The sequence below is a fragment of the Triturus cristatus genome, chromosome 4_1, assembly GCF_964204655.1.
Source record: "Triturus cristatus chromosome 4_1, aTriCri1.1, whole genome shotgun sequence".
In the NCBI taxonomy this organism is placed as follows: Eukaryota; Metazoa; Chordata; class Amphibia; order Caudata; family Salamandridae; genus Triturus; species Triturus cristatus.
The window spans coordinates 575,304,227-575,328,605 of NC_140585.1; the positions used below are offsets into that span (position 1 = coordinate 575,304,227).

The window sequence follows — 24,379 nt, forward strand, 5'->3', positions numbered from 1 at the left end:
ACAATGTCACTCTGCAGGATGTCAAAAGATGTAACTGAGAACAATTTAATGTAAGTAAGAGGTGGTTAAGATCTTGCAATACTGAGGAGTTTAGGTAGGCTGAAGAGAGAGAGAGAGAGAGAGAGAGAGAGAGAGAGAACGGAGGGGATGAGAGGAGAGAGATCATGGAGTGGTCGAGTAAGAGACGGCGCAGACAGTAAAGGCAGAGGACCAAACCCAGGACAACAAGAATTAGGTAGAGGGAATAAGAGATAAGCAGAGAGCAGGAGTAGAGAAAGAGAGAAAGAGGAGGACAAAGATTAGGTAGGGCAAAGGATGAGAAGGAAGGACAGACGCGGGAATTAGAAGGGTAAATATACAGGAGAAATAGGTACTAAATTGATCTTGTTTCAAGAAAAGGGTTCAGGCATTTGAAGACTGACACGATATAAGTCATAAGCTGTATTTCAAGGCATAAAAGGACATAGAAAACGAAAGGTGGTTAAACTATTGCCAAAATAATTAAATATACTCAATCAAGATTTAGGAATGACGTGTTGTGTTTTTTTCAACCCATATTTCATAGGAAAGGTCCAGTTTAATTGTGCATTCGCACACTTTTTTTTCATAAAAGAAGAATGAAAGTGCCATAAAGGGAGCAAAAATAATACAACACTGTCAAGTTTTTCAACTTTACATTACAGAATGAATATATTAAAATAAGTTGCAGTGAGGTAAGGGGCAGATTTGAAACCTGCTTTAAATTAATATTCTAAAGAGTCGGTGTTGAAAAAAGGACGACTGATAGCCCTTTCAGAACAACAGCTAAGCAGTTTGATTTCAGTCCTTTCTCACTTTCTCTGATTCTTGCACGTCAGATAAAACACACAATCATTTTTGCTTTGTTCAACGTTATAATCAGTGGGCGATAATTGTTCCTCTTACTGATTCTTGTATTTATCGTCTTCCTGCTCCAAACTCCCTGGCAGTCTACAGTGATAACAACAAGGAAGGCTTTTATATAAACGCACTTTAATAATTATAATGTTATTTTTTTTCTCGTAAAAAACAGATGAACTTTCATACAGCTCATTGCATTTTACTTTGAGCAGCTTGGAAGAAGGTATGGTTCCGTTAGCTCTTCTGTGGTTAGGACCTACACCTTTCAGGTCTCACATAGTTCATTGCGGAGGATACATTAACATGCTGAGCCATCATACTGACTTTACCAGGTGTTTTAAAGATGTTGCTATTGACAGAGGCAAATAAGCATTGGCAAAGCCAATAGAGTTCGCCTCCATGAAATCTATCGGTTTTGTTATTTTAATTTTACGTTACGCAGTAGTGTAGCTGCTGTGCAGCATGTCTTCAAGTTTTTTTAAAAGGACTGTGATGCGGTCAATGCTGTCCGCATGATAGCTCTTTATTTTGAAAAACACTATAAGCCATGATGTACAGCAGCCACCACCGCCGTGCAATATCTCATAAAAAATATTGTCAAAACCAATAGATTTTGTACAGGCCAAACCTACTGGCTTTGCCAATGCTTGTTGTGATTAGGCATGGGGCAATTGAGTGATTTGCCCATGATCCCAAGCTGTGGAACTGAGGCCGAGGCTGGGGAAAGGATGTGGTGTCCTCTGGGGAGAGGATGTGGCGTAAGGGCCGGAGGTGCGGATTATGGAGCCGTTAACTCATGTTCAAGTCTCGGCATTGCCTCAATAGCCTGTGATTCAGGGAAAATCACTTAATCTCCCTGTGCCTACAGAAATGTATGTGTTCCCTGTGAAATATAACTGGTGCTCAGGTAAAGTGCTTAAATACCTTTGGGTGGTGTTCGTGCTATATAAAGATGCAATAAAAAAAACAAGGGTAACAGCAGAGTTGTGGGGAGGAGATCTGTGAACAGTTTAGTGAGGGAAAGCAGCGACAGGCGGGAGATTGTGGGGGGTCAACCAACAACAAATGCCGGCAGGCACGGGGAGATTAAGTGATTTGCCCATAGTGTTACGATGTTGAGTCTCCAACTGGAACGATGCATTAAATAAGATGCAATTTAATTATAAAAAAGTGCCTGTGTAGGCTGGCGCAACGTAAGGGAGAAGGGCGACAACAAGCTGGGAGGAGAGAAGACTGCCTGCAGATGCACTCGTATGGAGTGTTCGATAACAAATGAATTAAAAAACACCTTCTGTGTGCATTGCCAGTTGAAGGACACTGGCATAGAAATTAGAGTGATGTTGGAATAAATGAATGGTAAGTTCAGGTAAGAACTAGCAGCCTCATGCATCAACCCAAAATCCAGTCGGCAAAATACCGATTCGGTAATAGCTCCCGGTATCAAGTAAAAAATACCCAATCCCAATGCATCAACCCAAAAGCAGAAATCGCTATTTAAGGAATCCTTAAATAGCGATTCTTTAAATAGGGATTCCTTAAATACCGATTCCTTAAATAGCGATTGCATTTAAGGAATCCCAAAGTGAGATTCCTTAAATGCAATGCATCAAAGTTAAAGAATTAGCGATTTCGCTAATAGGGGGAGCAAATTACCATGAAGATGAACTGCATGGTAATTTGCAAAAACTTTGAAAAATGCACTTTTGTGCATTTTTCAAAGTTTCATGTTGCGCACACACATGCCCTTAGAGCATGTGTGTGTGCAACATATGTGCACATATCATTTTCAGGGGTGCAACAGGGTGTCCTTTTGACACCCTGGCACCCTTGAAAGTGCTCCCGCTATTAGCGATTCGGTAATACCGAATCGCTAATACAGACTGGCTTTACATTCATTCCTATGGGCCTCCAAGCCCATAGGAATGAATGGGTAGGTATTCCTTATTACCGATTCGGTATTACCGATTCGGTAATAAGGAATATTAAGGAATCGCTATTTGAATAGCGATTCCTACATGCATAGCCTTTTGCTATTCCTTATTAGCGTTTCCTTATTTTTCGCTAATAAGGAATCGCAAATGGCATTGTTGATGCATAGGCCCCTAGGTGTTTTCCAAGCCCCTTTTAAGATTAGTGTTTTTTAATACAACAGGAATTTGCAAGCACAGCGACAGTGCTGTTCAGGCGAAACATAAAAATGAGAAAAATGGCGATGTAATTTACAATTTGATAATCATTAGCTGTATTTAAAAACGAACAAATTAATGAGATAGTAGAAATAATGTACAGGTCATGAGGTAATTGTAAATCTGATATTTATAGATTTTATGATCTGATGATGGACAATGATGATTCCTTTATGCGGAACCAAATAAGCAAATACATGCCTATCAAATCGATTATGTAATTATTGCTCAGGTGGTTATACAATAAAAGGGCAGTGTGTTAAAATGGCAATAGCACAGACACCCTGTTAGAAGTTACTCTACAACATTTTTAGGTTTGTCATTATCACCTTCAAATATACATATCAATACCTTCTGAAACTCTTTGATGTTAGCCATGTTGAAAGAGAATATGTGATCCTTCGCTCCAACGAACAGTCGACTCCTTTCTTCATCCAAGACAAATGTATGATAATTGGAGCTGTTTGCCAGGCCACTGAATGTGATCACATTGTTGGATTCCAACATCTCTATGAAATAAAAACATTTTTTTCAAATTAACATATTGACACAAAGCAAATGTTTACATAAACACCATCCATGAAAATATAATTGATCGCATTTGAGATTAAACACCATTACCCCAAAGGTGATTAAATATACTGTTACACACTCGTTTTTGCACATGGCTAAAATTGTTGGATAGCTAGGTGTCGACCAAAAACAGTGCAGAAAGTACAGTTCAGTGAAAGTATTGCAGAAATTGAACAGAGGGAGGGAATTTGTTTGAGGTTCTCATCCGAAATCTAGCATCACTTAAGAATACATCTGGAATACGCTAATGTGCCAATTTTTTATTCTATGTTGTCATTTTCACAAGGCGTGCAATTTCTCATTGACTATTGTTTTTAAGAGGTATACTTTCAACTATGTAATATCTAGTATACGTAAAATGAGAATTCAGAGTTGAGTTCTCTTTTTTGTTTCCTCTCTTAAATAGTTTCAGAATTCGCACAGGGTAGACTTAAGGCCATCTTTCACACTCTTATAGCACCACCCAGTCTTGCAGGTATGATTACTACAAGCTGGAAGCAGAACTGAGCCCCATTTTTAAAGTCAGAGTTTATTAAACTGGGCCATCTAAGAAACAATATTCTCCCCACTAATAAGCGGGAGAAAGTGGATTATTAATTAGGGTGGATGGGATTCCACCACAGGAATAATGGCACTATTTTTTGTTAGGTCCTGTAAAGGATTCAGTAATTTAAACCAGACTCAATCCCTAACAGCTATGGCACAGAGCAGACATGCTTAACTTAAACAAATGTGTAAAGCATTTAGAAGTAGTAAAATAGTCAAATAGTTAAAAACACAACACAATATTAATCTCACTCTAATTTATAAAAACATAGAATATTTCAATGGACGAAGCAATACCAAAAGGACATAAATCCAATAAGGGGAAACAGGGATGTGTATGTTTAAAGTTTTTTTTATAAAAATAGCACCAAAAGTGCAACGCACAAACCGTAGACAACTAGTTATGCTAGACTAGGATAAGGGTAAGGATTCGGACACATAATGAGGTAGCACTGGTCAGATTCGAGGGCCAGGTTGGTCCCAGGTAGAAAGTTACCTCTCACTTAGAAAATGTTCAAGAAGGTAGAGTCTTCAGTGGGGCAAGACTGCAGGCTGGATCTGAAGATAGGCTTGTCGATGACGGGTTGATGAAGGACGAGGTCTCAGTGAAGCCCTTGATGGAGGCAGAAAAAGCTCTGAGGTGGAAGTGCCTGAAGCTCAAATCCAAGAAGCCATCGACATCAATCAGATTTTGCTCACCGCTATACCAGGTGGAGATTTCTACCTGTGCACTTGAATGCTTTCTGGAAGTTGTACTTCCTCAGCAGTACAAGGCTATGACCCAAGAAGAGGGTTTGACACCATTGGATGACAATTGGTGCTGGGCCTGTGGAGTCAGATTCCTGCTGTCGAGACAAAACAGCAGGAGCTGTGGTGAAGTCTGGCCCACTGGTAATGCATTCTCAGCAGATCAGCTCGTAGATTGGTCCCGTTCCCACATTGATTCTACAGGAAATTGTTAGAAAACAGTTTCTAAATCAAAGGTTTTTAGTTTCAGGCAGGAGAAGTACACTCGGAAACCAGCCAAGTGTTCCAGAACCTAAGGAACAGGACTTGGGGGTCAGGACACATTCCAACAGAAGCCACCAGCAGGGATTGTAGTAGTTCCAGTTGAAATTGGTCAGCTGGGCTCTTCCAGGAAAATTGGTTTCTTGCTGTTCTTGTGTCCCTGTAGCTTAACTGGAGGTCCGCTGACTGGCACTTGGAGTCTACATCTTTGTCCTGGGTACAAATGAGGCCCAGCCCCTATGGTTCTCCTCACATGTTTCATCAGCAGATGTAGTCCTTCTTCTGCCTTCCACAGGTCCGGTAGTGTTCTCAAGAGGGTGCCAAATGATGCTGAATTTATGACTGGAACTGGCCTGTGGGTGGGGGTGACTTCTGGCCCCTCCTTAATCAATATGCAAAAAGATCCCAGGGGTAACCCTACCCAATTTTACAGCAGTTCCTCTGTGCCCTAAATCAAACATGTCAAAACCTTTCCTTCCTGTGCAGAGCTCCTGTGCCCACCTTAGTGGTGTGGCCAAGGAAATGAGCAACCCCTCATCTGTGGTCATTCAAAACTGGTTTCAGGGGTATCTGCTCTCCCACTGGGATTGGTACCTAACTGGATAGCGGCGCAAAATAAAGGGGCAGGTACATCTACCTAGTACTGGGTAGGTCTCTTTGAAGTTAATTAAGTTCCTGGGCACAGCCTCCCCACACCCAAGGTCTTTGTCTCAACTTTGAGAGCAATTTCAGATCTCTTTTTTTAAATTTTTTTTTTAATGTTTTTATTGAGCATGGCATACAATAAAATATATATTTCTTTTTACAATCAGATGTTAAAATATAATTAGATGTTTAAAATACAATTAATAATACAGAAAAAACAACGAAGAAGAGGGACTCTCAATAGTATTCAGTAACCTCCACACTGCCATATTCAATTTTCCTTTTTGACAAAAGTGTACGGAAATTTCAACTAAAGTGCAATAGCCATATAGAGTGCAGAGTGCTTATTAACTCCTCATATCTAATGAATACTATTTCCACAAATAAAGTGCAAATGCTTATAAATATGCTAGCTAAGTCCATTTAAATAGTCATATAAAACATTTTAATTTTAATCCCCTTTATCCTTTTCTAAATTTTCAAAATATCTCCAATTCACTTCAAATTTTTTGAGAGCTCCTACTCTGCTTGCGTATGCTTTTTCGAATTTGTAAATCCTTTTCATTTTATTATACCATTTCAATGGGGAGGGTATATCTCTGGACTTCCAGTTCTGCAATATTAATGATCGAGCTACAGTACAAGAGATATATATAAAAATACTTCTTCAGCCTTGGTCGATAACATATTTTCCTTGGATATACCAAACAAGGCTGATTCTCTTTCGGGCTGTAGTCTCTTTCCAATTGCCAAATTTATATCTAAAAAGACTGCCTCCCAGAAGAGTTGGATTTGGGAACATGTATAAAATATATGATGCCAACCTCCCTGACCATTAATATGACACCTAAAACAGCGATTTTCAACTTCCGCATACCGTTTCCCCAAAGCTTCTGGAGTCAGATAGGCCAGCCATCGAGATAAAAAGGCCATCTTTTTAAAATTAGCTGCACGCAGAGTTTTATTTCCAAGATGGCAGATTTTTTCCCACTCTCTAATCGACAAAACACATTGTGTTTCATTAGCTATTTTGGCTAAATGTTTATCGAATAATTGTGTATGGCCTTGATTGTGCATTAGTTTAAACCATTTTCCCATACCCTTTGTTCCTGCCCCATACAGGGCTATCACCCGATTGCTTACTGGGTTATTGAAGCCTTCCATACTACTCAAAAAATGAACAATCTGCAAATATTCGAAGAAAATAGGTGGATTGGGACTTTTAGCTCTTGCTGTAACTTCCTGCCATGAAACTAATCTATTTTGGGTAATAAAGTGTCTTAGCTCCTTAAATCCATAAGTTGCCCAATTTAATAAATGATTGCATTTAATTTGAAGACCTAAGCTTGAGCATTCCCTTATACTCAAATATTGCAGCCCCGAGGAGCCCTCTTTTTTAAAAAAGGACTGCAGTCTAAATAAATAAGTTCCGATTGTTGTGTATCTGACTTTCTTTGGACATTTAGAGGTTTTTAAAAATACATGAAGTTGAGAGCCGGCTTCCAACATCATTTTATCCAAAACAAAAGTATCTCTATTGGATTTTGGGCTTATCAGTCCGAGCAATTTCAGATCTCATCAAGTTATTTAGCTCTTGTGTGATAGTTGGAAGCTCATGCACATGGGCTTCTATAGGTGTTAGGCATGTTAAAGGAGATGTTTTTTAAAGTACCTTTCGTTAAATATTTATTACAAATCCAACTTGAACAATGAACAATACCTGTGATGTAAATTGTAAAAATTGCAACAATTAAGATTTTAGCTGGTTACTCCTAGGTAGAGATACATTATTTAATTTTAATTTTAATATTGCATCCCGATGATTTTCTATAGAACAGCTCACCCTGCTTAAGAGAAAATAGCTTCTGGAGCTTTGTAAATATGTTTACATTAGAACTGTATATGTCCTGTTTTTAAATATCATGCACCCTGCCTCACTGGGCATTAAGGCCTACTAAAGGGTGCGTCATGAATATATAAATAAGGATTCAGTCCAATCAAAATGGGTTATTTTGACAGGTCAAATTTGCAGTTTAAACATGCACAGTCACGTTACTGGTGAGAGGCCTGACGTTATGTTTTGCAATGTCACTTTAGGCGTGGCACAATATGTGCCGCAATCCATTAGTGACATTAAAAATAAAGACCCTGGGTACATTTTATACCATATACTAGGGATTAATAGGTAAGTTAAATGTGCCAATTAGGAGTATAGCCAATTTCAACATGTTTTAGGGGTCAGGGCACATGCACTGGGTCCTGGTTAGCAGAGTCCCAGTGCAGAGTTAAAAGAAAAAGCAGCATGAGGCCCAAAAAATGGGTTGGTCAAGCAAAAAGAGGCATTTTCTTACAATACGCTACACTCTAGTCCAGACAGACCGGTATGGGAATTATAAATATTTTATTAGAATTAAAAAACATTCTTGTGAAATAGATGCTATGCACAATTGTTCATGCTTATGTAATAAAAAATACAACTTTAACACTCCACCAGCACCCCCTCAAACAGATATAAACTGAGCAAAGCTGGATGGAAATCAATTGATTCATGTTAAAAGACGAGGAAATAAGGTTACCGATCTTTTTAAGAAGTGTTGAGAAGGTGTACATTTTTTGCTGCTGCACAGTAAACTCTGTTTCTTGACACACCTCTAGAGAAGTCGAATACACAACGCTCATCTCAATTACTAGTTTTTCGAGTACCTTCATTCCACCATTATCACGCCGGAGGCTCACAGAGAGCTTTGCTTTTCACCGCCTCGCTCTTGTAACTGGTGTCATTACGGTAATCAGACTATCATCACAAGTATGATTTAGGCACAGTTGCTAAAATTACAGCAATCCCTTGAAGCTCATTTCAAACACAGGCGAGCTCAATGTAAACATTTGCCTTGTACAGGTTTTTGAAGCCGTCTATTCTTCACAAAAATGTGCACTGGGGCAACATTCGCAAGACCTACTGTAGCACAATCTACAGCTCGAATGGGCCAATATTTGAGGAGGTTATAAAAAGGAGAATGGATATGCTGACAAGTAGTATTTATGCATTTAGAAGCGGCGCGGTGCATGTTATGCTAAGCAAAAATGTTTCAGCATGTAAAGCATTTCCATGAAATTACAAAGTGTGCCGGCATAAAAAGCCTGCACACGTCAGCCCGAATTCCACTTTCCCATCGTGATGAAAGACAAAACGTGACTGAATTATCCAGAGAGAGCAAGCTCTTTAAAAGGCAGTCAACTGATGTTTTCGTAATTTCAATATATAAGGTAATTTTCTAGAACTGTTTGACAAACATAAGTGGTTGGGCGCACAACAATACTGTGTCTAAACAGATCTCCTTTGTTTTACGAGTAACTGAAGAGATTGTCAGAAGTCATTTCAGCTCCATAGTCATTACAACATTGTGCCACATTTTTTACGCCATTAAAAAATGGTCCAAAGAAGAAAAAAATGAGCATGTTACAGATGGAATTCTTCAAACACGTGCAATTCATGCCTGCTCTAAATTTTGAAGTAGCGTTTAGTGTCACTAAGCAGCGGGTTTCATGAAACTCATGACTTACTGCATCACACTTGAGCCTCCTTACACAAATAAAGAGTGACACGCCTTTATGCTGAGTGCCGCCAAGTATTGTTATTCCTCAAGCAGACCGCCACACCTGGAGCAGGACACCACTGAACTCCACTTGAGGGTGGTTACAACAATTATTGGTTAGAAATGTGCCCTCAGAAATATGTATTTGACATCCCTAATAACAATTCAGATTGCAAGGCCTATGGTAGAAGGACCTACCCTGCCTACAATTAGACCAGCAGTGTGTGTTGGGGTTGTGGGTGAGTGAGTGAGTGAGTGAGTGAGTGAGTGAGTGAGTGAGTGAGTGAATTTCTGTGAAGGTGGTCCGAAGGGATTCATTCTGCTTTAGGTTGAGGCCACAGAGACTCCAAGGGGGTGAACCCCACATAAAGGCATAGCAAGTGGCATTATCGTCCATTGTTTTTCAATGGCTCTAAGCCCAGAGAATGTATTTTTGTTGCCCCCCTCGGGACACTTCTTTCACCGGTGTAAATATTTTCCTTGTGGCAGGTGAAAAATAAATTTTAAAGCAGTACTTAACATCTTTACTCTGTTGAAACAAAAGAAAGCAATCTGTTCCTTATGTTTAGTATTTTTGAGGGCAGATCCAAAGGTTATAAAGTACAGCTTTGTCAGAGCATCAGGAGGACAAGCATTTTCCTTACAGAATTAAAAACTATTTAACAACAATAACGACAAGAATACATATGTGTACTCATATGATTAGAAAATTATCGCGTTTCCTGAGTTGCCTGATACCAGACCATGAAAAGAGTACAATGGGTGCCATGTTAGAAGTTACCATTGGAACTTGACATTTGTATAGCACATTGCTGATACCTGTACAGCCATGTAGTGCTCAATATACTTCATTTTACTTGTGAGTTTGGAAGAGTGTGTGTGTGTGTGTGTGTGCGTGCGTGCTTGCGTGTGTGTGTGTGTGTGTGTGTGTGTGTGTGTGTGTGTGTGTAGTGTCGTTTCATAGGCAGCACTTTGGTTGTATATCAGACTATCCATACAGAAATACTGTCTGACATAAATAATGTATTCTAAACATCATTTCAAAGAATGTCATCCCAGTGGATGTAAACATTCTATCTGTAACTCAAACAGGGCTTTATTTTTGTAAACTATATTTCAGGCACAATATTTTTTATCAAACGATATCCTAGCTACCTTATTTTGGTACCACCGCAATAGATCAGGGGGTTTGTGTGAGACTCCGAGTGATGCTTTGAATCTTGTGCATAGGTGTGGTGCATATGCATTTAGAACATTCCTAAGTACTTTAATCTGGAGCATCAATTGTTTCCTTAATATACTAGAAACGCGTACTTCAGAATACTGCCATCAACGCCTTACATATGTGACACTGTTTGAACACAGTTAAGCTTCGGCGAAACTTACATTAGGCAAGTGTAGTTCATGTAATTTCAGGAACATCATGTTACACTTGTTATGCGAAACTCCCCAAATTGCTCCATGATGCGATATCGCATAATTACGCCACTGTCCCCGGCTAAATTATAGCATGTAGGAGTGCAGGAACAAAATGAACAGCCAGAAAGAAAGTTGCTTTTATACATAGTGCTTCCATTTTATTCACTTTTTTAGTCTAAAAAATTGGCACAAGGACACATTTTGTGCTAAAATATAGCACTAAATGAATTTACATTTCGCCTAATCATATTGATTTTTTTTTTATAATTTTCCTAAAATTTTGTAAATAGCAAATAATATGAATTTCGCACACCCCTTCAGCTATCTTCTTAAAGAATGGCATTAATTAAAGGAACGATTCGTCAAGCAAAAAGGAGAAAATTAATCATGGAAAGAAAATGCAATAATTGATGAACAGGAGCTGAAAAGTAGAAATTTGGTTTCCTGATTGACAGTCTGGTGTGATTACTAAACAGTACCTATGATGAGCCTTCCAACCGATGGCCGATGCTCGTCTCAGAGTCGAGATTTAAACATGGCTGCACCGGGCACATCAAACGCAATTAAAAAGTTGTTTGGTTCAAAAGTGTGGATACAACCTCGTTAACAGTCTCAGAACCGTAGGTCTGAGGTTTAAATACGTGTACAACCAAAGCATTGCATTTCACATGCTGGTGTTGCAACAATGGCCACATGCAGTGGGGCACACACGGTGCACACGCACATTTCCTTTGCTTTGGCGCTGTGCGGTTGTCTGAGCTGGAGCTGTGTCTGCGGGTGAGTCTGTCAGCATCAGCGCTTCTTTTCTTATTGTAATGCATGTAGTTGGCCGTGAAGTCACACATTGTTGTTCATTGACTCACATCACAATGAGGCAGCACTGTCTGAATTCGAACCAGTTGAACATGACAGGGTCCATTGGCGGCTCCTCCAGGATGTTCGAGGGTGTTGACTTTAACAGATGTGAGAGGATAACATTGACTGGCAACTGCCCACAGGGAATGCGTGATTGTTTTGCAAATGGAAAAGCAGCTAAACAGCCATCATCGGGTGGCCGTGTGATGAACAAAGCGCTCCTGGTCTGAGGGCACACAGGCCACAAACGCGCACAAGGCCTCTGGTGACTCGAAATGGGATTAGCAGGCATATTTTAGCGAGCAGCTGAAAAAAACCAGGGCTGTAACAGAAAGCCTTTTCAGCTTTAAAAGCATGAACAAATGGGCGCTAAAAGTCTTTAACAGGGTGAAGGGGCCGGGACACGGCAATAACCTCTGTAAACAACTATTTAGTGCTTTGGTGGCCAAGAGGAAGGCATCTTTCACAATATCAACACATCTGTGTGGGCTGTATTTCACTTGCAAGTTCAGCACACACACAGCTGATGCTTGCTGGAGGACAATGTTTAAATTGTCCGAATGTGATACAGATGCTTTTCTAGTGAAAGCCCATTTCCGCCTTGAGTTTGAGTTTTCCACTCTGCTCTGTTCCACTCCCCATCACAGTGATTAATTGTGGAAGGTTATCTTATCACCTTCCTAAATGCAAACACCCTGTGCTCTGCTTTTCACAGCAACTTCAGGGGCCTTTGCTCTCACATCACCAACTGGCTTATCATGATAGATGTCAATCACGGTCTGTCACCTTAAACGAAAACAAACCGAAATGTGTTTATTCTTTCAGGGAGAGCAACTACTTTGTTCCAAAAGGTCGCATGTTTTAGTTGCTGAATATACACAAGCTTATAACTTGGTGTTTTTCCTATATTTCAACATTTAGGAGTACTCGAAGAATGCTCATGTTCAAATACTTACCCAGCTCCTACTTCCTGTCCTCCCCCCCACCATCTCTCCAGGTACACACAGCCACACACAACAGGCCCATGCCCGCTGCTACTGAAGCGTTTCCAAATCTGAAAGCATGGATTCCATGCTAAGGCTATACTGCAAACTGATCTCTGGCATAGCAAGCACCCTGTCAGGCTCTGCAACTGACTTAAAACTGAAGGGAAAAGATCACACTGGGGGAGAGATATTCAAATGCCCACATTTTACAGCTCTGGAATTGCACATGTGGGTATGTGACCACATTACTAATTTAAAAAGTCCTCTGATGAGTACCCTTTCGAAATGTATTTAAACAAACACTATATTTCCAAACGTTCTGCATGTACAATTGACACAATTATATTAGGAATATTAAAACATTGGAATGTCGAGCGCTCCATTGATGACAAACCTTTTACATATACAATTCGCAGTTATTTTAGGGATTCTAGAACTTTGGAATGTTGGGAGCTCCACTGAAGACAAACTCCCAGCTCAGGCTCAGTGATAATAGGGGCTGATATCTGCCTTCTGAGCCAACATTCCAAAGTTTGTCTTTCTATTTTTTTCTTTTTAATTTAGAACACACTGCCTTCAGTGGGTGGAATGTTCCAATAGCCTTATAGCCCTTTTGCCTCATTCTATACTGGTTGTTAAAGGCCCACTCCATTGCTATGCCATGAACAGGCCCTTTTAACAACTCATAAAGCCATTGACAGCAGACTATAATGTTATAACAACCATGTGAGTGTATTAAACATGCAACCCTGATCATATGTGGGAGAACCTTTAATGTTGAACAAGCACGGACAGTGCAGGGAGGTTTAAAAACATTACAGTATACTTTCTTGTATTTTCTGTGATTTGTATCTCTTGTCAAGATTTGTCATATTGTGACAACTTTCAAGCTACTCTGTACTTCTTACTGAGTTGTTTTTTCTTTCACAGATGGGTACTATTTCTCTCAATCATCTAATTTGTTACAAATGGATTTCTAGCATGTCCAATGCTATGATTTATACATAAAATGATAACTAGATGCCACTATATTCATTAAAGAAATTCCACCTAAACGTTGATTCGCACCACAGGTTGAGTGAATGGCAATCTCTTTAGGACTGAGTACTCCCCCACAAATAGAGAGGTGCGGTGTATACGGCCCTGGACCACGATGGCCCTTCCCTGATCTGGTGACATGCTGGCCAATTAAGACTCCCTGTCATCTCACTCCATGAGATGCGGGGTGACAGGAAGTGGTAGTGTCGCCTGGGATGTGCACCACATCCATCTGCCACAATCACCGGGGGGTGTAAATGTTACCCTCCCCCTGGCTTCTGCTTTTTAGAAGCAGAGCATTACAGAAAGCAGATCTGTGGCAAATTTGGAAGCAGAACTCCTTTGAGCCCCGAGTGCATGATGTTCTGTGCCTCATGGCCACAATTTTACTCCCGGGCTGAACTTCTAGATGAGCGCACAACTTTTTTTGCCTATCAGCTCTCCTCGGCGGGAGCAGCGCCACACAGCGTTTACTGCAGTTGACCTTTGTGCTCTTCTCGTTAACCCCTGGCATCTTGTGCGACTGGGCCCTTCGCCTTTTGCCCTCTTGGCCCCAGTTTTTTCTTGCCTGACCACAGCACCCACTGCATTAATCTTCGAGAGTGCATATTTCCTCTTGGCTCAGGCAGGACGTTGTAGTCGATTGCTTTCACCCCGTTGGTTCATCTAGTGGGCCTTGCGACCAACACCAGGAGAAAAGCTTCCTCCACTGTTTTTCGGTGGCAGCAATCCTAAACCTGGTTCTTCACCAAGGAGATACAATTTGTTGGCTTCCACCCACTCAAGCTTGCTCAGTGAGCTGCAGCATCAGTGCAGTATACAGCTTGATACCTGGCCCCAGCCACTTTGTCCTGACCCGGTAGGGAGGAATTGCAGTGCCCGCATTGGGGATTGGATGCCCGACCCAGCAGGGCCAGGAATGTGGATCAACTGAACAGGAGGTAAGCTGTGGGGAGAAGGGACAGTTGTTGGGTGTTGTGTGTATTTATGAGCCAGCCATCTCATAACTCGTTGTATTTCCTCTGTTTTACCTCCTTTACTCTCACTTAATTTCTTTGATTTACCACTGATGCTCGGTTCACGCTCACTGATTTTTCTGCTGGGGGTGGGGGCGGCAAAACAATGGAATAATCAGGAAAGGCACAGCACAATAGTGCTGTGCCTTTCCTGATTTTTCCATTGTTTCATGGTTCTTGTTCATTGTTAGCCCACAATGGCATCCAAGTGAGGTTGGGTTGGCAAGAGAAAGGGTAGGTATCTGGTATTTACATAGCTACTGAAGCTGGTCTTAGCTAAGTTGGGCAATGAGGGGAGCACAGAAGATTCTGGGTCAGAGTCAGACTGGGAGGAAGATTGCTCTGTGGTGGAACACCCACGGCGGTCCATGTTCCCCCATGGCTGCCTTCCCACGGGTCAAGCGCAGGACTTAAAAGCCGGTGTGAGCCCCCTCTGATATGCTGTTTGAGGCATTACCCGCCCCACCACCAGTTGCACCTGATGCCCCAGCAGCACCCATCTCTGAGGTCCAGCAGGCCATCCGAACCCAACAGCATAGTATTGAGTGTGTGGCGGAAGCCCAACCTAGTTCTCAAATCCAGCCTATTCCTGCTGTCTCGCCGCATGCAGCACACAACCTCAACAATCAATTACCAAACGCAACTGAATCCCAGGGGGTACATCATTTACCAAATGCAACTGAATCCCAAGGGGTACATGAATCCTTAGTGGACATTAAGCAGGAACTCCTAGCCCTGTCATCAGGGACTGTGGAGCCCCGCAGTGACCAAACCTAGACCCCAACAGTGAATGCTCCTCTAACCACCCTGCTGCAGTCTACCCCTTCACCATTGATTTTTCTGCCCGCCAAGGAGCAGCCTACGTCCCAAAGGCAACTAACAGACTCCCAGAATGCCACAGGGCAAGCGTTGTTTTTGGTGGCTCAATTGCTGTCCAAGTTGGATGCCCCTGCAGACAAGTAGCCCCCCCCCCATTACTCCTGGGGCCCCTTCCAATTACATTATGGTAGCTGTTGCTGAACTTAAATTTCAGGCAGAGGCCATTAGGAAAACACACCCTGGGCAGGATGGGTGCTCTCAGCATCAGGGGTCAGGTGACTCCCAATCATCAGTAGAAAAGGAGTTTCCTGGTGCAGACTCAGGTAAGAAAACTGGCAGGCGGGAAGAAAGTGGGTTCTGCTTCTAATGCTGTTCATGAGGGGCATGACACTTTGCTATCCAGACGTGGAAAGTTGGCCTCACATGTCCTGGTAGATGTGAAAGAAAAAATCTGGAAAGGGGAATTTGTTGATATATTTTCTTTGATAAGTTCCCAAAGAAGGGAGTGTGAACAAAAAGATAAAAAAGGTAAAGACGATACATCTAGGGGCAAGAAACCTAGGGTTGAGGAGACAATAATAAATTGGCTATTTGGGTTTAATGTATACATAAGTGTTATGCTAGAGAAGAAGCCAGAGGTCGCAACTTCAATGATGTTTTATTACAGTAAAATATTGAAAGCACACCATGTGTATTGCTCCACTGCTTGGTTAGTTTATGACTGAGATTTTAAGTGGGCAAAAATGGAGGATCTGGCTATTGGGTGAGACCAGGCGAAGGTCAATGTATGGCTGGAGAGTGCGAATAACAAGACCCCACTTTAGCCCCTTTTTCGTCAACCACATGAAGGGGATAAGAAGGGCTTGTGTTGGTCCTTCAGTAGGAAGGTATGCACACGCCCTGCAGTATCCTATATATATTAACACTTCTGTTCCATTTGCAGCCTTCTGTCCCATCCAGAGTTCAAATGCAGCAAAAAGTCAAGGGATAAAGGGAAAGAGGAAGTTAAACCTTCCAGCTACTTGTGAGTTGACCATTCCGGTCCACAATAGCAGGCTCATTCCATGGCTGAACTTGTACCCAAGCAAAGACACAGCAAAATTGTAGTATTTCGACTTTTACTCAGGTTTTTGAATTCCCGCATTTGGAGTGGCTTCCATCCCTCACTGTAACAATTTATTGTCAGCACGTATGCATCAAGATGTGGTGTTCAAGGAAATAAAGAAGGAGGCACTTTGCATAGGATAGACAGCCCCATTTCATCCCAACCCCTTCAGGATCTTGTGTGTTCTCCTGTGTGTGACCCAGAACCAGGTCAGTTTAGGTTGATTGTAAATGTAAAATGTAAATTGATACTTGTATAGCGCACTACTCACCCGCAAGGGTCTCAAGGCGCTTGTACGAATACCGCTGTGGAACCCATCCTGGCTTTCCCTGTGAGGCATCCACTCCTGGGCACCCCCAAGGTGGAGGCCAGGCATCCTTAGCGTTGTGGGGCCGTTGTGGAGATTAAGCAAGCTATTGCCCAGAGTTGCAGAGTGGGACTCCATGATTGGAATGGCACCGAGGCGAGAATTATCAGGTCCGTGGAATTTTTGAGCCCAAGACCCGCCGAGGAGGGGAATTGAACCCTGGTCCCGGGCTAGACCTCTGCATCAGGATCTGCCGCTCTAATCATTGAGCCACACTTCTCCATCACCATCTCTCTGTCCCCAAGGGCTCATCTGTGAATGAGGCTATTAACCCGCAGTTATGTTCAGTGCAGTATGCATCAGTAGACCAATTGCTAGCTATGCTACGGGAGCTTGGCTAGGGGTTCTACTGGCAAAAACATTTTTAGAGACAGCATTTAGGCTTCGCCCAGTTCACCCGGGACTACCATCTCTTGGTATTCCAATTTGCGGGCTCTTACTACTACTGCAAGTGAATGCCGATGGGGCGTGCTGTGTCATTCACTCATTTTGAACAGTTCAGCTCTTAGTTGCAATGGATTTTCACCTCACACACAGGCCAGAAAGAGGTGATTCATTATCTAGATGATTTTCTGGTATTGAGGCCACCAGATTACGGAGTTTGCTCCTGGGCACTGAATGCATTGAGTTCCTTTTTCATGGAGCTGGGGGTACCAATAGCGCCAGACAATACACATGTATTACCTTCCCCGGTATTGAAATTGACACTGTGGCTGAGAAGTGCCGTCTTCCTTTTGAGAAGATTCAATCCTTCAGGCAGTTGGTTGACATGGTGCTGGCTTTCAAGAAGGTAAGACTCCATCAACTCCAGGTTCTAGTTGGCCAGTTGAACTTTGCAGTACAGATCATTCTCATGGCTCACCAATTTTAAGGGTCCATTGGAGGGGAAATGACAGGCCTCAGAGAAATACATCACCATACCCGGCTGTCAAGCAAGGTAAAGGAAGACTTAAGGATATGGCCCACTTTTCTGCAACAATGTAATGGCTACGTTATATGGCCTACACGCCCAGTTTCTATTCATGCCTTAGGCCTAATCACAGATGCAGCCGACAGCGCTGTGTTTGGAGCTATATTAGGCACTGAATGGTGTAGAGGGGACTGGCCAGTGGACTGGCATAACAGCGGCATCACTAGGAAAGATGCCTTCTTAGATCTGTACCCCATTGTGGTAGCAGTGACTACATGGGCGGAGGTTCTCAGATATAGGAGTGTGGTTTTCTGGTCTGACAACAAGGCATTATTAGAAGCTATTAACCAGGAGGCCTCTTGCAAGTTTGTCTTGAGATTGCTGAAACATTTGGTTTTACTTTCCTTGAAGTTTAACATTTTGTTTTGGGCTAAGCGTGTGCCTGGTATTCATAAAATTGCTGCTGATGCCTTATCTCACTCTAAGCTTCAGGAATTTCAGGATTTCAATTTGTAGGCGGCTGAGGAGATGACAGAGTTCCCGTCATATCTGTGGAAGGTTGGAGTCCCGCCTTACCGGATTTAGTGATGGTCTCTCTTACAAAGCACATGTGGATGTCTTATGAGAAGTGTTTTGCACAGCATAGGTCTTTCTTGCAAGCAAGTAACGTCCTTGACATGTTCACAACAGATGCTATTTATCTTTTTCTGGGTAGCCTTAGGGAGCAGGGCAAGTCAATTTTTTGCACACGTTCCCTTCTCTCAGCTGTACGTTTTTTTGGTAAACTGAAGGGTGCAGCTGACATTTGTATTTCCTTTCTCATTAAGAAAGTGATAGTGGGGTGGGCTATACTCAATGGCTCTGAAAAGGATGGCAGGCATCCCCTTAATGCGCAGGTCCTGGGCCTACTTTTGTCTAGCCTGCCAAAGGTGTGTACTTCTCCATACTAGACAACACTATCCACTGCGGTTTTCACTGTGGCTTTTTACAGCGCCTTTAGGGTCAGCAAACTGGTGGGGTCTTCCCGAACGGACTTTGTGGGAGGCCTACAGTGAGGAGATGTTCGGTTAAGCGATGAATGACTAGTGATCTGGTTGAGAAAGTTCAAAACTGAGCGAGAGAGAAAGGAGGCAGCGATCAAGCTCAGGGCACCTTAGGTCTCCCATCTGTGTCCATTGGTTCAATTGCTGTCGTACCTGACTATTCGGCCCAACACTGTGACATCCGCTCTATTCATTCACCCCAATGGAGATTCGCTTTCGCGTTATCAGTTTACTACAGTTTTTACTGCTGTCCTTATGGCAGCGGGTGTCAATCCCAAATGTTACTCTTTTCACTCCTTTAGAATAGGAGTGGCCACTGTAGCGGCAGGGGCGGGCATGTCTTCAAAGTCATACTACATTCAAGAGGCTGCTCTGCTACACAGTTGTTTACACTTTGTTTCTATGCTCACACTTATGTTTTTCTGTTTTTTAGTAGGAAGCCATTCAACGTCATTTGGGTTGTCGGTCATTCATTCATCTAGTGGGTAGCCTACAGGTTGCAACTACTCCGTAAGCCCAAAATTGCAGCCCTGCGTGATGTTTCCTTCCAGTGGAGCAGGTTTGGAGACCTCCACATTACTCAATTGCAATGGCTGATCAGTATAACCAGGGTTTGTGAGGGACTCCAGTTCCCAGACCTCATTGTTGTCCACCTTGCAGGTAATGACTTGGTAAAAATGAGCGGCAAGGACCTCAGGGAGGCAATCCAGAAGGAATGTGCCCAACTGGCTAAGGTTTTCCTGGAGGCGTCTATTGCAGGGTGCCACATGGTGCCATGCTGGAATTGGGGTACGGGCATCCAGTCTAGGCCAATCAACGTTTCCATGAGGCATCTGAACTCCAAGATGTCCAAACTGTGCCCCAGCCTGGGAGCTTTCCGCATAGACTGCTGAGGGCTGAAGAAATGTTTCATAAGGATGGTGTCTACCTCTCAGATGCAAGGACTGATTTGTTCTTCAAGGGCATTTGGGTGTTTGCCCAAGGACTGTTTTATGGTGAGGAGGGTGAAATACATTGTTTCCCTGGTTCCCCTGGTGGCAGGATCTCAAATCCTAAACTCACTCCTAGTTAGCGGACTCTTTAGGATAGCACCAATGGTAGGGTCCAGGAGACCTGAGCCAATCATAGGATGTACACACCTGCTTGGGGGCTAAGGTGCACAGATCATCGGGGCACGGTGGGGCTACAGCTCCTGGCCACCTCATCGTAGCCCCTCAGCAGTTTGGTGTTTGGGGGATGGTGCCCGGAATTGAGGACAAGAGTACAGTGAGGCTTAATTGTGTGATGTTTTTATTTTTCACGTGTGCCTAATTCCTTGTACTCAGCCACAAGGATCTGACATATGAATATTTTCACATGAGTGTGATTTTCATTTAAGATTGATATTTACACTTGACTGAAATAACATCTGCTCTACCAATGCCACAAATATCTCAGTTCTGTTGGGGTGCGGGCCAGACTGGGAGTATCCGGGTCCTAACAGCTGAAGATCTGCAGTCGATTTAAACAGCAAACTGCTGAAACAATATAAACCTAGAAAAACATGGGAAAAGCAAGTATATAGAAGCACTAATGAAAGAAAATGGAAAGTGGATTTTGGAATAGGGAGGATAGGATGAAGCAAAGTTCCATCACTAAGGCCATCATTATGAGTGGCCGGTGATATGGGCACGTATTTTCCTTCCCCCAGAGTTATCAATAGTGATGGGGAGAGAAGGGAATAACTCTGGAAACCGGGAAAATCTGGGCCCTTATGAGCTGTCCCCTGAAGCCAAACTGAGAAATGAGGAAATATCTAGGTAATCAATAAATCCAGGTTTCAGTCTCCCAGTAATTCTCATTTTGTTTCGGACTTTCATCCAGAAATTTTGGCTGGTTTCAGAAACCGAAATCTATGGATGACATTAAAAAGATCTGCTATCTTTCTGTAAATCTCCAAATTCCTATCGGATTGATCTCATCAAAATTAAGTGGACATTTATAATGAGGGCCTACATCTATGTCCAAAGCTACAATCTATGTGCAAAATACATTCTTAGGTTTTGAATCAGGAAGACTGATTTAGCTTTTAATCTATTAACACAATATGTGCACTTTTAAAGCCCATATTTCCCCCTTTGGGGCATATGGATTCTGAGTGACAACTGAGTAAAGTATGGGTAAGTCATATTTTGTGGAGCAGCAAGATAAAGTAAAATCAATGTAGATAAAGTAAAATCAATGTAAATAATACCAAATAAAACATATTGATACTACTATTAATAATGTAGATGGGAGAGAATGACCGAATTAAACAAGGAAGGAAAGATGATTGAGGAAGTAATGGATGGTGAGTTTATGGGAATACGAAGGAGAAGTAAGCACTGGCAATTAACATCGAGAAAGATATGAAACTCAGCACAGATCCTTTATGTTGTAGGCCTGAAAAACATTTACAGTAGGAGTAGAGAACATTTTAAACACACAGTATGAGTCGAGGAGGGTCAGCCACTAAAAAGCTCGAGCTAGGCTTGAGCCTAAAGGCTGGCTCTGGTTCAACTCGAGGTCCTGTTGAAACCTCAAGCCAATAATGAAGGATGTGGCGGTTGACTTTGCTCTATAAGCAAATGAAGAAAAATACACAAAAAGTACAAACAAGGCCTTAGCATAAGGAAATACAAATAGATACCAATTTACTGTCTAATTTGTGCAAAGTGACACCAGAAAACCTGGATAAATCGTGGCTTCCCTGCTTAAATTGTGTGATCTCATGCAAATGATCTATTTCACCAAAACTCTTTTCCTTCATTATCATGTATCAAGTGTTGAAACCCAATTAGAATGCAGCTTGTGATCGGCAGGGTGCGTGGATCCACCGCGCCTCTACATATCGAATCGTTTATTTTTTGATTTTCTCAGCAACTACTGAATGGATTTACACCATTTAAAAAAAGGTCTCTTTCTGAAGCAAGCACTACCTTTTTGCCAAATTTGGTGTAATTCCATTCAGCAGTTTCAGCTGTAACCGTGTCTAAAGTTTCCTATGGGAAAAATGATTTTCCGACCTCTATTTTTAGAATTTCTCAGAAACTACCAAACGGATTTACACCATTTAAAAAAAAGGTCTCTTTCTGAACCAAGGGCTACCTTCTTGTCAAATTTGGTGTAATTCCGTTCAGCAGTTCGGGCTGTAGTCGTGTCTAAAATTTCCTATGGGAATTAACATGGAGAAAACATGTTTTGGGACCCCCCTTTTTTCTCGGCCCCCGCTTGCCGAATCACCCCGAAACTTTTAAGATAGGAGATGACCGGAGCGGGCCATAAGTTTTGAAAATTTCGCAAAGATTCGTCAACCGGCGCCAAAGTTATTAGGCAAACAAAAAACGCTTTTTGAATAGAAACAAGGTCATAACTATAACTACCTACTGGCGACCTCCAGTAGGTAATATATATATATATATATATATATATATATATATATATATATATATATATTAACCCTGAGCGCAACACTGCGCTTCGCCCACGTAGTGTACGTAGCGCTGCCTGATTCGCAGTTTTCGAAGTAGGCGAAGCAGGCAAACAAAAAACGCTTTTTGAATAGAAACAAGGTCATAACTATAACTACCTACTGGCGACCTCCAGTAGGTAATATATATATATATCTCCCGCTTTTACTGATTATAGGGGTTTAATACATTAATTCAACATTTTATTATTGTATTTTATATTTATTGTTCTAGACTGTTTGGTTAATGATTGATGGCATGGATTATATTTCTTTCTCAATATTACTGACTCGACCTGCAAATGATTTTAGCTAATAGTATGTTTTCTACTTCTATTACATGGTTGGTAGTTTTGGCGGCACTCACGGCTATTTAAACTCTATGACCCTTGTACATGTCATGTGATCAAGACCGGTTCTCCGGTCGAAACGCGTCATGCTGTCGTATGAAAAATAAAGCACTTTACCTTATAGCCACGGAGTGGTCTGTTCCTGCTGCTTGTATCATTGGGCATTCTGAAGGACTTTGGAAACCATATATATATATATATATATATATATATATATATATATATATATATATATATATATATATATATATATATATATATATTAACCCTGAGCGCAACACTGCGCTTCGCCCACGTAGTGTACGTAGCGCTGCCTGATTCGCAGTTTTCGAAGTAGGCGAAGCAGGCAGCGCCTACGCACATACTAGGGCCGCCCACCACCCGCCTCCCGCCCGCCCTCCTTTTAAAAGGTAACATAAATTTATAATAAAGCAAATTAAAAGGCACTTACCTGAAGCGCGGCTTCTCCGGGGCTCCCTCTTCCTGGTTTCCAACTTTTCTGACAAATGCGCATGCGCGGACACCCGCGCATGCGCATGCAGGCAACTATAACTCACGCGACCGCAATCCTCTGCTGATGACGTCAGATATTACATCACTGTATTTAGACACCTATTTACCCATGTCTTCTTCCATTAATCTTTAGCTATACATATATTACAAATATTTATTTTTCAGAAAGACACATATTTAATCAGTGATGTAACGTCATCAGCAGAGGATTGCGGTCGCGTGAGTTATAGTTGCCTGCACTAACTATAACGGGGGAATTTCATTGGTTTTTTACGAGGGAAATGTCCAGCTAACTATAACATGTGTGAAACCTATGGTTTTTTAAGTGAATTTGCAAGGTTTTTTAAATGCTAATTCCTAACTATAACGTATGTGAAACCTATGTTTTTTTTTTTTTTGAAACCGTTTATTACAGAATCCAAAAGATATACAAAGATGGGCCTACAACCTTCAGGCCGGCCGCTAGCAAATAGAAGGAGCATATAATACAAACAGTAGAACACACGCTGCGGCAGAAGAGAGATCACAGGAGTTGAAAGAAGCGTTGGCAGCCACACCATCCGGACCCCACACAACGGTTTCATTTTTATATAAATAACAACAAAAAACAAGTCCACAAGGCAACCCACAATCGGAAACAACAGCATGTGCTCCCCTAGGGGGGGGACCCTACCGATCCATAGGAATATCGAGGGGGGGGATAGGTCGGGACGGGGACAAAGTGGACTCAGTGCCCAGAACCAGGAAGACAAGCAGGCTAAGGAGACGGGGCCGGTGACGGATCAGGCATCAGCGGCGGGGTACAGATTCCCCCACGGTAGGCGTTCCAGGGGCCCCACACTTTCACCCATTTCCCAGGCTAACCTAGGGTTTTTTAAGTGAATATATATAAATATATATATCCACAAACATAGACACAAGTATTTTAGTCTATTTGCCTCATGACTTTATGACTTTACAGTGACTATAGATGATGCAAGAACAGCTGATGTATTATTCTTATGTGGGTTGCTAGACTCTTGCGACATTGTTAAGCAG

The 24,379-nt window shown here is 42.0% G+C and overlaps 1 protein-coding gene across 2 annotated transcripts in view; it reads right to left on the minus strand.

Moving 5' to 3' along the window:
* Positions 1–24,379, minus strand: part of SEMA3A (semaphorin 3A) — a 607,762-nt gene that overhangs the window by 449,862 nt on the left and 133,521 nt on the right. For both annotated transcript variants that reach the window (XM_085652903.1, XM_085652904.1), the window contains one exon: positions 3,417–3,574. In XM_085652903.1, the coding sequence (XP_085509029.1) occupies positions 3,417–3,574 (158 nt within the window). The remainder of the gene's footprint in view (positions 1–3,416; positions 3,575–24,379) is intronic.